The sequence below is a fragment of the Empidonax traillii genome, unplaced genomic scaffold (assembly GCF_003031625.1).
Source record: "Empidonax traillii isolate 1590-97213 ecotype Southwest subspecies unplaced genomic scaffold, ASM303162v1 scaffold205:size1172791, whole genome shotgun sequence".
Classification (NCBI taxonomy): Eukaryota; Metazoa; Chordata; class Aves; order Passeriformes; family Tyrannidae; genus Empidonax; species Empidonax traillii.
Window position 1 is genome coordinate 688254 of NW_020955398.1, and position 15645 is coordinate 703898.

General features: G+C 39.9%; 1 protein-coding gene across 1 annotated transcript in view; it reads right to left on the minus strand.

The window, feature by feature from the left end:
* Nucleotides 1-8942, minus strand: part of ARHGAP24 (Rho GTPase activating protein 24) — a 170795-nt gene extending 161853 nt beyond the window's left edge. Inside the window, exon 1 of the mRNA XM_027887228.1 lies at nucleotides 8748-8942. Within this exon, the coding sequence (XP_027743029.1) occupies nucleotides 8748-8927 (180 nt within the window). The 5' untranslated portion in view covers nucleotides 8928-8942. The remainder of the gene's footprint in view (nucleotides 1-8747) is intronic.
* Nucleotides 8943-15645: the final 6703 nt, after the last annotated feature.

Sequence of the window (15645 nt, forward strand, 5' to 3'; positions counted from 1 at the left end):
AACTGCAACATTATTAAGTCAGTCCTTTAACAATATCCAAGGAAATAAGCAAGCACACCTAGGATGTCTTTATATAGGGGCATTAAGTGTAGCCTACACAGGATAACAGAACCAAATAAACTTTTCCACATCTCATACCTTCTCTCAACAGCATATGCTAAGGTAGAAGCCAGCAGCAGCAGCTCCAGGTTATGAGTTGATCAAATGTTACTGAATTTCACCTGTCAGGCTCCAAAACAAAACATCCGTATCTATTCCTGACCCCTGGTTTTTGCCCTTAAACAAAACAAACTTATTACATAGCCTCTGCTGCCCAAATTATTGGAGTGTGGAGAAAAATTTACTTTTACAACAATTAAGGTTCTACATACTGAAAGAGAAAGAATTACATTTACTTAAAGATTCATTTGGAGATTGATTTTCACAAAATTTCACCTTACAGCCTAACATGCCTGTGCAGCAGCATTCAGGTTAGTTGATTTACTCTGCTGCTGCTATTAAGTAACAAAAGCTAACGAGAAACATCTAGAGCAGATCATTGCTGTCTGACTAAATAAGACAAAAGGCATTTCACTGCAGTGGAGTTCATAATACAAAACCATTGACATGATTAGGAATTTAGATCAGCACATTTCAGACAAGAAGGTGGCGACAAGAAGACAATCAATAACAACCATCCAACATAGTATCAGGTGTATTTTTCAACCAGTAGCAGCCTGACACCATCCTTACTCCTCTCCACAGAAATTCATGAACCTGTTAAACATATATTCATTATCATCCACCAGAAATGCACTGTTCACCAGGCAGCCAACTAAGAAAAGAGGACAGACAGCATCTCCCCTTTCTTTCCTGTCCCAAATCCTGGATGAGCCAGAAACAGAAAAGGGAGGGAAAGATGGTGTTAATATAAGAAGGCTCGAGACAATTAAAGACTGGGCAGCCCCACCATCATGGAAAAACAGCTCTGTACCTTGTAGCGGTTTCTTACATTTGGAACTATTGCTCATCCATGAAACTCAGTGAAGCATGCTAAGGGTTGAACTTCAGAGTTAGCAAGTTATTACAAACAAGCTAGTTCCCTGGTCCCGTTAAGGGAAAGGTGGGGGCAGTTCTCTGAACATTTGGACTAAGCAGATGCATTGGCCGCCAAGAACTGAAATTAGGCTGTTGGCTGGTTTACATCTTATTAGAGCGCCTCTCCTTTCCAACCTAACAGCAGGTGTTGGCTGAGTATAATTATACACACAGTTTATACAACACATTAGGTAGCATACTCGAGAGCTTTAGCTCTGAATGCATACATGGGTCAGCGGTGCTGGCATTTTCAACCAGGCATTTTTGCTTTGTTCTATTAAAAAAATATTTACTGAAACTGATTTCCCAGTTTGGATTGATTAAAGATACAGAAGTCTGGGAATGAGTATTTATTTTTCCCAAATGGCTTTGAAAGAAGACCTGGGGCTGTACTACCTGCCACACAAAAAGGCAGTCTCAGTTGGCATCATCTTTTCTTTACCATCCTGACTTTTTGAGTTTGGTTATAACAACAAAAGTCCCAGTGGAATGCACAAGTTCAAACACCATGAAGAGTTCACATTTCCCACCTACAACACTGTTTCAACTCAGTGAATTTTGAACTTTGGTGACTGGACCGCTTTTCTGAAGCTTTCTCTTAAGAGGAAATAGACACATCCTCAGCTTTGCACAGCATCAAGGCTCACTGTTGGTTTTGTTTTGGGGCAGGTGTGTGTCAAAATGCATTGAAGAGGCTGATAATGGAAAATACAGACTTGTAGTTTTAGTTTAAACTGAAGATCTGCTCAGGCACCTGGGAATTGCTGGGGGCATGTGGAATAGGAAGACAACCATTTAATTCTGTTATTTTCCAAGCTGTCAAAGGGGATAGAGACACTGAACTATGTTAGAGAGCAACTATACAGCTGGTTCTTTATGAACATTACAGGCACTGGGAGAGGAGAGGGGAAGCTATTTCACCAGCCAGTGTATTCAGAAGCAAAAGAAGACCCCTGGGAAGTGGGGGCCAGAGCTGGATCTGAAGAAAGGGAAGAGCAGCAATGCAAGAAGGACAAAGACTACAGCTGAAAGCTGTTTTGAAAACTCAGTCAAGTCCAGGGAGAATTAAAAGCTACAAGTCCTTGTGAATGAAGCATGCACAGATTTAAACAAATGGTATAATAACAGGATACAGCAGTTTGCAGATGTTGCCGGCACAGTCACAGCAATTACACAACTGCTGCATGCAAACCTGACTAAAACAGAAACTGAATACCCCTTGCATTGCAGTGAAACCTAAAAACCATCTTCACAGGGGAGCAGAATTTCCAGCTGCACAAGTTGGGACAAAGCATGTAGCAAGAACTGACACAGAATCTATAGCTTTGCACAGTGTTTAGTGACACTCTTGTAATTAATGTGGTAGTGAATGCTTGAGGAGAAACCTTTTTTCTTACTGTGAAATTTTTTAAGACTCCTACTGGGCCGAGCCCAAGGACTTAAAAGTTTTTCAAAGGAACAAAACACAAATAACAACTACTGAAAATTCATGTTTTTGGTCTGAAAGAAGTAGAAAAGGGGATTAAAGTTGGAAGTTGATCACCTCCAAGTTGAGTACCTCAGTAATGGACCTTGTGGCTATTTGTCTCAGGCTGAGAACAGAAATTTAGCCTTGTGAATTTGAGAAACCCTTCCTCAGCAGCAGAATAATGGCACTAGAAAGACCCTGGTTTCAAATAAACTTAGCCTTATCACATTAATCTTTCAGGTACTGAATTCCCATGGGTATCTACTGACAGAAGCGTATTACACCCTTGAAAACACATAAGTCATTGAAGTAAAAAAACGTGTCTCTATGAATAAATTGCTGAAACCTGCAGCAGTGAATTACTTAAACACTTACAAAGGTACGCAGATATTAAAAACAGCAGAACTTTGCACTGCATGTAAAAGCTAAGACCTATCCTTAATAATCGTCCCTGTATTCCAGAAATTTCACTGCTTTAGTTGCAAAAGTCTGCTTATATTCATATACTTGAGGAGCCATTCCCTGAAAACCCATAAAAAGGGCCCAATCAGTTTTGGGGCTTTCACTTCACTTTCTGCACTGAACAGCCACCACTGTAGCAGTTCACTACATAAGGAAGATTGCTTTGCCTGTTGCCATACCATGTCATACCAGTTGGTGTCTCATATAGAAGAAAAGCATAAAACTCTGCTACTCGCAATCAGACAAGACAACTCTTCGGGCCTCATGTGAAACTCAATCAGTGACACAAGCAGTTAAATTTTCTATTCAAAACTTGCGAGACATTACATTCAGTGGATGGAGCTCAAGAATGATCAGAAAGGAAAAAAAATCAAGTTGTCATAAATAGAAAGGTATGTTACACAGGGGCTTCTCTTCCTTAACTAAGCATTAAAAAAAACAGGAAATATCATTACACCGGAACACATGGCTAACACAAAATCTCTTTCCAGTTTGCATGGCATGCAAAACTCCAGTGAGCAGTACCTTACTTCAGTGAGCTTACAAAAAGTCAAAAGCCATGAAGGGAGAGAAAATAAAGAAGAGATGACACTCGGAGTGACTTTTTTAAAACCTTCATCTAAGCTGTGTTGGACATCTTCCATACCACTGCATTCACATGAAGCATTTAAGGTGTGCTTTCTGATGGACTTTTTTGGGGAGGGGGAGGGGCTTTTTGGTTGTTTTATAAGTTCTGTTTTTACCACCCTCAAAAACTGTATCCAATAGCCAACAGCTGAAAGCCTTTCTGACAAATCCTTTCATTACTGGCAAACCTCACTGCTGATGTCAAAAAAAATCCTATTTAATTTCATCTAATATATTGAGTTTCTAGCAAAATTCCTGAGAAAACTGATTTTTCTATCAACCCCACTCATTTGTTTTTGACACTTGCATAATTTCATTTACAGTTCACAACAGGCTCACGCCGGCAAAAGATCACCCGGTAGCAAATGTCCATCCCCAAACTGCTTCCAGTTTCCCAGACTAATAGCAAGTTTTTGCCTAGAAGTGAAACAAAAAACCCCCCATCATCAGTGGTTTGGACAATCGCTGTTGTCACACTGAGTCCCTGAATTTGCTTTGTGAAAGGTGGAGTTTTGAGCAAGGCTTACGAAGCCAAGCGTGCCAGAGACTTGGCGCTTTTACCACCCTTCTTTCCCTCAGCAACACTGAGGGAGCTGCTCTTACAAATCAAAGCAAAATCTACTGATGATGAAGTTGTTTCACATAGAATGCTGCTCCTCAGTATTTACACAAAATCTGGTTCTTGTTGCTTTCCAGAGACAAATACCAGAGTGCACACACTGACACTCCCTGACTGAAAATGCTCTAAGGCAGCAAGGAGAGATGCCACTTCTTGTGATGCAGTTTTAAAGTGCGTGGACCTTCAATACTTATACTGAAAGATTTTGCCTACCGACAGGCTAAACTTCAAATTATGCAATCATTATAATAATCTCTATTTACATTCATTAGAAGCTTTATCTTAATTTAACAATGCAACTGTAATTTGTCAAGATTCCTATTCATGCTGTTAAGTGCATTTATCTGACAATTAAATTTTTATATGAATTACATTTAATGGGAAGTACTGAACCTGGCAAGGGACTCAGAGAAAAGAATAACAAAGAAGGGCTTCTACAAGTATGATAACCAGAAAAGGAAGTTTAAAGAAGGTGTACCCACTCCAATAAATAACACTGGTAAATTTATCTTTAAGGTCCCTTCCAACCCAGTCCACTCTATGATTTGTTCTATGATTTTACCAGAAAGCAATAATTCAAAATATTTTCTGTTTGTACATCCGAGACTGTTTCCCTTACAAACAGTAACCTGTACTTAACATTGCAGCTGCCACTTACTTTCAGTCAAAGACCAATTCAAATGCCACATTCAAGATTCACACTTATTCCCTTCAGTCTTCGTAAGATAGCATGAGCCACTGAATACTGTTCAGCATTACTCAAGCCAAACACTTAGGAGTTAAGTAAGATCTTGAAGATAAAAACTGCACAATAAAATAGGATGGGATATAGACTGAAATAACAGCAGATCATTGTCTGCTTTCAGGCATACAACAAGGTAGTTCAGAGCTCTTCAAGATATCTCTACTTAACACACCTCAAATTCAAGTCCACAAGCCAAGCTGAATCCTCACAACATTAAACAGGAGCCCAAAGCTAAAATGCTGTTTAGACTGGATGAGCTTGCCCATTCTTGTTCATTTACAACCTAATACCAATGATGCTCAATCAGTACAGATTACCAAGCTTTTCTCCCATTAACTCACTTTCTCAGTAACAGCAGTAGAGTGAGACAGCAAAACTACAACATGGAGACAGTGCTTCAAAGCTCCCTCCTGCTGCTCACAAAACCACAGAGAAAGCACACTGTCTCACTGAGAAGGCAGTGACTTCCCATATCCAATCAAGACCATGTCAACCTCAACACAGCTGGAGAAGTTAACCATAGCAGAGAAGAAAGCAAGAAATGCATCTTCATGGGCTGCATTTAAACAACAGCTGGACTGTGGAACAGGGAATGCTAAATTCTGGTTTCTTTCAGCTGCCCACATTTCAAGCTTGGATAGCTGACCTTCAGATCTAGCATAATACTAGCTTTCTACAGCAGAAAACAGTAAAAAGAATTAACAAAGCAAAATCCATTATCACCTCCAAGAAGTCAAGATAACACAGAATTATCAGAAATCAGATTCTATTCCTTCACGTGGTTTGCTGCTCACTTATTTGTTAGTGTTTTTTTGTCTTCTGGAATTAACCAGATTATTGCTATCCATACCCACATCTTCAGTAAACAGAAATGCCATTTTTGCCAGATCCTCAGAGATATTTCAAGGATATCAGAGCAAAAGATAGATACTATTCTTATGATAAAACATTACTAGAGAACGATTTTTGTGTTTGATGATAATAAAGACTCAATGACAATTCTCTGACCTTGACTGTAAGACTAACAGCTGCGTACTGCATTGTTTTTCTGTTGTTCTTCACCAATTCTGTGTGCCTGGAGGCACAGGTTGGCAGGGAGAATTCCCCACACTCATAACTGATAGTTAAAGACTTTTAAATTTAATATTCTTGACACCAAGGAGATGTACACATATTGACTAAAGCACATGTGGTAGCTATCTCTATTACTAGCATGAAATGAGTATACTTCTGAAATTCCAAGCATTTAGATGGCTTAAACTCAAAATGTTCCTTCTTCTCTTTACTCCCATTATACACAGTCACTTAAAAAATAAAGTCTGACTGATCACAGTATTTTTCTGAAATTTGGTTCCATTCACGTCTCCCTCACTTTCAAAAACACAAACATCATGGCATAATTTCTGGTACAGACTGAAAACAGAACCCAACCCCAGATTTTCAGCACACAGGTACTTGGGACATTTGCCGAATTTGCACCACAAAGTGAATTCTGCTTTTCTCAAATTCACATTAAGGCTACGAACATAAGCCCACTGGCTTGTCTTGTCCTCTCCAGCTATAGTACTTCCACCTTCCATTTACATATACACACAAGGTGTGCAAGTAGAACATTCCTCAGTGAGAGTAACCAACACTCCCTGCCTCTTTCCAAATACAATCAACCAGTAAGCAAAATAAAAACTACAAACCATTTTGGAACAAAACTTCATTATCCTTCTTCCATTACGTTTTTGTCTAAAAGAATTAGTGTACAACTGTACATAGTACAGGCTGCACAATCCAGTAGTGAACAAAGAGGTATTCATCCTAAATACAGATCCAGTATTACATAGTAAATACAATGAAATACCTCATGCCATTTCCTAATGATATCCCTATGCACTGAAATTTCATGGTATCAGTGGTGTTGATTTACCTCTCCATAGCAAGAACAACAGGGTTCCCAGAAGGTCATAGTGATTTCCTTGTCAAAGTTAATGCAGCAAACCCTTCAATGTAATGGGGAAAAAACCATTTCTGTATATAGCATTGAACCTGGGACGTATTTCAGGAACTGACACTTGAGCAGTTTTCTTTGGAAATATTCCCAAAAATACACTAAGATAAGATACTGAGTGATCCTAATTTGGACAGGCCTATTAATTTTCAAAACATATTGACGTATTTTAGGTCACATTTCTCTCAGCACTTCTCCCACTTCGCTTTGTATCTCTAGGTGTCTCTATGAACTTACTTGATACTTCAGTGGAAATTTCAAATAAACTTTTAGTTATTCAATCAGCTGCTACCTGATTATCACATGTATCAGAAGATCAGAATCACCACCTCCTTTCACAAAAGGAAGTAGCAAAGTCAATAGGATCTTCTGAAGTCATCCCACAGGTCAGCAGTAGACTGACAAAAAGATAATTTGGGCTCCACAGTGCTGCAGAAAGCTCCATGCAGTACAGCATTGTGCCAGCTCTCAAAAAGTCATGAAGTCTTAACGTGGAAACATACTGGCAGATGTCAAGTGCTAGAAGTAGAGTTATATTCTGGAAACTCAATATCTGGTCTGCAAACGTTTTTATTTTGATGGCTGCTTTTTACACTCTTGATTAACAAAATACATGCAGGGAAAGATATATCATATTTCCCAGAAGTTATTGGCTATTTTATGTTCAGATTAGTAATCCTAACATAAATTTTCTATTTTATGTATTTGTATACAGTGTGTTATTTATCTGAGATAATTTTAAGGGAAAACAGCTACCAAGGTTGTGAAATTGGTACTTAGAAATTAACTCATACTTTGGAAACAATTATCTCAAGACTGAATACTTTTCCTAACATGTGCTGTAAATGAAAGCTGTAAAACTTGACCAAGTGTCATGAGCTGTTCCATATAGAAAACTAGATTAGATGGGGTTTATGTCCCTGAGAACTCCCTGTGAAATACCAACACCATGAGAAATAAAAAACACAAGTGTGGTTATTGTATTTTAGTATCTGCACAGAAGTAACTCACAGATGTCAGAGCTTTTTCTAAAGTCACAAGCATCTATGAAACTATTAATACATAAGACTATCAATCTCCTGTAGGTGCTAGCACAAGATCTTTCTTAACTTACTACCACAGGGGCTCAGGCCTGCCCCGACCCAAGAGGCAGCATTATTTCTCTACTCATATGGCACTCTAGAGATATGCAGCCCTAAAACTAACACATGGTGGTGGAAAAGCTAAATAAATAGGAAAATAAATGAGGAGTAAGGAGCAGTAAATCGTCACAAGAGAACCAAGCAGCAGACAGCAGTCTGTTACATATTACAGATGGCAATGCATTCAGGCTACAGTCTTATGGCATTTCTTATTTGGGAAGACATAAAGCAGGGTACTCCACGTTGTAAGCAGAAAAAAAAAAAAAAAAAATCGGTACTTTTTCAAATACAGCTTATTCATCTGCCTCAATCAAGTCCATCTGACTGACTTCTGCTACTTGAACTTTATGTATACTTCACTCCCTTTGAATGCTGAAATGAGAAAACCTGATCTGGAAAAGGGAGCTTTAGAAATTAATCTGATGGAGAAACCACACCAACTGCCAAGGCCTGACTCAGTGTTCTGTTCATCATAATCAAAATCCCAAATCCAATACAGAGTCAGTGACAGAGAGGGAGAAATCTGGTTCTTTAAACACCAGACAGTTCTGCTTGCATTAACTTACTCTCCTCCCTCACCTCCCATCCTATCTCCTCCTTTCACTTACCAAGGGCTTGGTTTCATCTTCATCTTTGAAATAGTAAAGCTGATCCCCCTTGAGAACAAACCAACGTGTGTGCCAGGTCTTGACAAAGCCTCCTTGCTTCCGCAGCCACCCACACTTAATGGCAACGTGCTGCCCTTGGCTCAGTGCTGGAGTCTCTGAAGAGCCATTGTGTTCCTCCATGCTGGGAATGAGCAACTCTCCTGCTGAGCAAATTAAGAGGGGAAGATAAAATAATTAGATTATCATCCAGCCAGTAACTCGCTGCTTTCAACACAGCTGGAAAAGACACTCACCTCAACTACAAGAAAAGAAAATTAGGAAAGCATTTCCCATCTGCCTACTTATTCTCATACTAGCACCCCATCAGCTGAGAGAATTATTACTTGCCTATAAAATACAGTAATAATAATAATAATGAACTGCTAAAAAGCAGGCAAAAGGGCAAAAGTTTTGTTCAGGTGTCGCGTAGACATTTTGACCAGCACTGAAGAAAACATCAGCTGTTTTCTGTGGTGAGTTTTGCTGGATTACAGGCAGTAAAACAAGGAATGAACTTACAGTACATCTTCAGACCAAAGAAAGAAGCATGCTTATCACTACTGGACCTCTCCCATTTAATATTCCTTCACAGGTTTGGGGCTTCCATGGGCATATTAAAGAAGACTCTGCTTCGCCAAGGCTTAATATACTCCACCAGACAAGGAGGTTTTGTGGGGATTTTTGGTTCATTCTACTAAAGTCCATTTAATGGAATGGTGACAGCAAATGCAATAATAGCTGCATATCACCTTACACAAGCAACCCCCTGACTGAAATGAGCGTGTGACCAGCTGCTTAATATAGACATTTTGCAAATCATGGAGAATTTCGTCCCATCAATTTAAGGCTCAAGAACTGCTGCAAAACTAGAGCTGAATTGTGGAATTAAACTTAACAAAGTTTCATATGGCGTTGTGGCCTCATTAAAATGATACTTTTTACCATTTCTGGGCAGTCACAACTCTTCCTGATGGATTTTGTAAATATAATCATTTAGTAATGTGCTTAACCTTCATGGTCAAAAGGCTCCGATCCCCTATTAAGTCTAGAATTCAGCAAACTTGGGATCTTGAATTGCATGTTCTGATATTTTAAGCTGAAATACAAATCAAACTGAGACCTACGTGTGCCAAACAGTGAATACCTAAACAGAATAAAATGTGACTATGACCAAAAACACAGCAGTTTGCAAAATCAACAGTGACATTTCACTGTCTGTTAAGTGCTTGAAGAACAACACGTTTCTTTTCTTTCCAGACTACCACTGGCAGTCTTTCATGCCTAGTCAGGAGCCTGCACAGCTGCTGGGGCCTGGGAAAGCCAACTTTGTAGGTGATGTATTTCTTGTTTCTAAACATCAGAGTGGGAAAGGAATAAAATATTCTAGATGCTGCAGCAAAAAGACATCTCTGATTAAGAAAATCTAGACTGAAAGTTCATGTTCCGACTTTGGCAAAGCAGATTGGTGACCTGGCACTCCTGCTCTGGTCCCCTATACAGCAATGATACTGTCAGTGAACAGTAAATAGACAGCAGCACTGCCAGGGTATGCACTCAGCTTCTACGGCAGAGTAGAAATGGAGATACACATTCATCTGACAGATGAGCCCATCCCTCTGACAATTAAAACAAGTACTTTACCTGGATAGTGTTACATCATTGTAAAATAAACTGCAGTACAACCAAACAAGAAGTAGTAAACAGATCAATAGATTCCAGTTAGGAGTGTTATTCAGCCCATTTTTCCTTTGGCTCCTTTCTTCTTACTGCTCACACATTCTCCTTGGGAATAACTTCTCCAGCTGCTATCTCTGCTGTGTGTTTACAGCTTTGGCTTTTAATATCCACACACAGTCTCTTGTCACGTCCCTGCTTTGGGCCATATCCTGGAATCTGATCCCTATGATTAAAACTCTCCACTGCCCTGTGCCACTGAGGTTAATGGGCCACCACACAAACACAGAGGTTTTGTTGCAAAGCACAAACTGCAGGATCAAAACTTAGATCACTTGGTACTCTTCTGAGAAAAAGCAAATCTTTCTCCTGCCTCTTTAGTGTTCACCTGGGTGAGCCAAGTGTCCCTGCAAAACACACAAATGTGTCTGGTTCTCTGCAGAGCACATAAATATTTTTTCTTTTGTGCCTGTGGTTGCAATTCCATCCTAACAAGAGGGACTGAACTGATAAACCCTCAGCCCACACTGACCAAGAGTTTATGTGAGCACACACACCATCGGTGTATACACTCTGCAGACCACAACTCTGGGGCTGCAGAGCTGTTAGATGTTGCAGTGAGTGTCTGCACTGAACAATCCAGAGATGCAAAAGGAGATTCAGCTACCACTAGAAAAATTAATAGCTTGCTTTCTCAATGCCTTGTTAATAAACATGTTCTCACACTTTTGTGAGTTCCTGTAGTATTTTTCATTCCCTTTGCCAGGAAGGGCAGGCTTTATTAAACTGACTTGCATCCTACCTCTTCTTAACCTCCATAGGTGTTGAAAACAAGTCTGGAATTAGGGCAAACTTACTTGTGCTGTATGAGATCAGTCCCTAAAAAAGAAAATGCATTCAACTCATAAATGGCATTTTTTGAATATGAGAAGAAATCTCTTGGATGCTGCTGTTTTTTGGCTGGACCATAGTAGATGCCAAGAAGCAGCCCTCCAAACTCACACCCTTAGCAAGTGAATTAGCAAGTCTTTTAAGGAAAGTAGGTAAATTAATGCAACTGGAAAAAAGTAAGGAATAAAATCACTACCCACAGGCTACCCCATGCTCTTTGGTGCACAACTCCTAACCTGATCAGTTCATCTCTGCTGCTTGGGCCAGTCTCAAGGCAGGAACAAAGGAGGAGGTTAAATACAGTAATTATGTGTGTCACTGCAGTGTTAAGAACAACAGATCCCCATTACACTTGGATCACAAACAAGAATCTAAATATCAAAGTTAAAACCAATTAACTAGTTGGAGGATAGGGTTTTTTTAATTTTGTTTCACAAAGTCACATTTCACTGGTGTCAACACAAGTGTACAAAGTAAGCAGATGGATTTTATCAAGCCAGGAAAAATGTTAAGACACCCTCATTTCTTTGGTAAAATTTTTATCTAACTACTTCTGAGATACAAAAACAAAGGAGGTGTAGGAGAGATGACAATTCTTCTCTTCTCAAGACCTCACAGGACAGTGTAAGATGTCCTTTAAAGCAGAAGTATACTCTTGGACATATTCTGTACAGAAAAGTTGTATTGTTTCATTCATTAGTGATTTTATTCTCTTCAGCAGTTAAAAGTTCAGACACCTAACTTTTTTTTTTTTTTTAAGGAATTGTATTTAGTTGTGCAGTTAAGTTTATTTGTTGCTTTTCATCTCTACTTCCCTTTCAATATTTGCCTACTAAAAACCAGACTTGGACTCAGAAATTCCAGCAGCTGGTTCACTTTCACCAGTTGTTTTTACAGCTGTTTCAACACTAAGATCATAAAAATAAATTGCAGAAATATCAGGGTGCTGGCACTGATGCAGAGAACAGCGAGGTGTAAACAGTATGTAAACAACACATGACAAAGTGTGGAATTACATCAACATACTCCAAGTCCTCTCAGCCTCATAAGATGAGGCAGAAAGCCATGCATTTTCAAGGACTAAATGAGCATATTCCTCAAACTCATCTTCTGAAGGGGAAACACAACTTGTACTTGGCTGCCAGAGTCAACTCTACTGACTTGGCCAATGTCCAGTTTAGGTAATGACCAGAACTGAACAAATGCTGTACAATATATTCACTTGGGGCTGCCTGTGGGCTCGCTCTCCTGGGCTTGTTGGGACATCAGGAGTGCAAAGTAAATAACATGAGAAATGTTCCCTGACACGCTGGCCTCTGCATCAGCATCTCCTGGTCTATGGAGACCCCCGCCACCTACCACTACTGGCCTCAATCCAACCTTTTTCTGCTCCCTTAAATGGCATTTGCCTCACTCTAATCTGTCTAGAAGGCGAATAACTGCACTTACGTTCTCCTTGCCAATAAGGAAGGTCTGTGCTGGTGGCAGGCACAGAGAGCAGGGAAGTGTTTCTCCTCAGCTACCACTCACTCAATACTTGAATTATGGAACTGGGCAGCTCCTCCAGATCCCAGATATTTTGCCAGGAAATAGTCAGAGAAAGTCATTAAAGCACACCAAATCCATTTACAAGAATAGTCACAGGACCGCACGAAGATGATCTGTTTGGCAAGAAACCCTGGTGGTTTGCAGTCAATGTTTTTCTTCTCACTGAAATTTCTCATGGCCAGGATAGCACATTTCAAGCATGCAAAACACCATCAGTATTCACTTACAGTAACTCTTCATCTTTGTCATTGCTCAAACGCTGTAGAGGTTCTTTGCAGCCTGGCACAAAATGGATAAACGTGAGAAGCCATCATAATGCTAACCCAGGACTTAACTCCTTCAGCCTGTCACAGCATGGAATTACCCTGCCCTCCCAAAAGGGCAGGCAACAGAAACTGAACAGAGATGACTTCTCCATGTCAGACACATTAACAGATACCCAGTAAAAGGCTGCAATTTTGCAGCAACAATTGGTTTGGTCATTGATGAACATATCTGCCAAATACACATACATACGCAAAATTCATAGAAGTCTTTGTGACACAATGGTTCTTCATAAAATTAGATTAATACTTCAACACTTACATGAAGAGTTGTAACTCACTTTCCAAGTGATATCTAATTTTGGGTTCCCTTCTACTTGTTTCCCACAAGCTTATACAGAGCGTAAGTGCCTGAGTTTGAGGTTATCAGTATTCTTCAGATACAGACTGCTGCCTCTGACCAGTAAGTTTCCTTTTGGTATTTCTTGATTTAGTCTTGCTCAGTGACAACTTCATAAAACTATTTAGCATTTGAAAATCCTGTCAGCATTCATCTTGCTTGTGAGATGACTCAAGACACCCGAATCTCTCCTACAACACAGGCACACATTTTTGAGCAACTGCTCCAGGAAGCAAAAGACTGGTCTATTTCTCACCCTCAGGGTGCTTCAAATCAATTGCTACTTATCTGTTGTGTCAACAGGATACTGCACGTGGAAGGAAAAAACAAGTCAAAGAGGTAAAAAATACTTAATAAGAGAGCTGACTTTCTGCTAGTGTTTAGCAACCATTTTCACAAGATGCACATTTCAAGAGTATGTTTCAAGGTCTGTCACTGCAAGGACATATTTTACAGCATTCCTCTCCTGCTCTTTTTCAAAAGCTGCAGCAATGTACTTGCCAATAGTTTTTCTCCACAAACTTTTAGAACAGACATTGTACTTTTATCCAAAAGGTTTTCTGAGACATCTGAGAAACCTCTTGTACTACTGGCAGTAACATTCCTAATCACAAATCATCTGGCTGTTCTGCATTCCCCACTCCCATTTTTGTCCTGTCAGGGACAGCCTGAATATATTTCGCTTGAAAGAATTTCAGTTCTACAGACTAAAATATTACTACTTAGGCAGTAAAAAGCTATGAGAAGTGGTATCAGCAGTCAAGACTGTAGAAGGCCTGATCCACTGCCCAGTGAAGCTAAGGGAAAGACTTCCACAATTTTTCAATGCGTTTTGGGATCAGTGTGAAAACCAAGACCCACTAATTTTGCCAGAAAATGGAGGTCTTGGTCAAATAATCTCTAGCACCTGACTTGCATTTCCATGCCAGAACCATCCTACAGATACTCCTAGAGTAGCCAAACCTTTACAAACCTACTGTTTCCTTACAGAAAGTCAAGTGCAGCTATAAATAGCCCAACTAAAGTGGGACTAGAGGATTTATAAGGAACGTAACAAGGTATTCAACTTCTATGAATTACAATGGAAATTAGTGAAATTCTGTCAAGCACTTTTGAAAACACCCACTTCTGCATGTGTCTATTTGTTTTCTGTGATTGTGACTAGTGTTAGCAAAGCAACTGCAGCAGCTCTGTTACTGCAGCATCATGCTGTCAGATCAGCATTCTGAGTTAACTGTCACAGGTTTAACTTTTGCTGCCTTTGCCGTTCGGTCCTATTCTGTTTAAATCCATGCAGCACCATTCAGGCAAATCCCTTCTCGTCTTCCCACCACTGCTGTGGCAGCAGGAGGCATAACACAACTGCATAACTACGAGCACTACGTTCATTATAGACTCTCTTCCGACACCCAGAAATGACACCTCGTTCTCTCCATCGATGCCTAATCTTAATACCTTGTTTGAGTGGAGATGGAATCCACCTGCAGAAGACATGTGTAACCACCAGATGTTTGCACACAATCTATCTGGTTATCTTTTCTCAAGTACAGATACGCCACACCTGATTTAGCAGTGACTATGAAACATCACAGCACAAGAAAGGGTTTCAAAGACTTTAGAAGCAACTTCCAAGGATAACACTGTCTCTGTTATGCTTTTGCATATTACCTATTATACGTATATGCCCTCAGCTTTTTCCTCACGTGGCAGCACACAGTTGCAAGACAAGTTTGTTGTTACCAATGTGACTGGAAAAGCGAAGGTGTCCCTGTTCATTGCGGGGGGGTAGACTAGATGACCTTTAAAAGGTCCCTTTCCAACTCAAACTATTCTATGATACTGTGATTAGAACGGAGTGGTCCTTCATCTTCCAGGTTTCTGCCCAGACTTCCACTTCAAGTGTCTTATTCTCTAAAACTGGCAATGCTGGAGATAAGTTGCATACAGCAGAAAATCAGCTGTAATTATCTGGAGAAGCATAAAAAATTACATACAAGGCAATAACGAGCCTCTGGAAGCTGAAGGGTCAAGTGATGCACGATGGACAAAGAAATGCAGAACAGTTGACAAGTCTCAAGGGCTG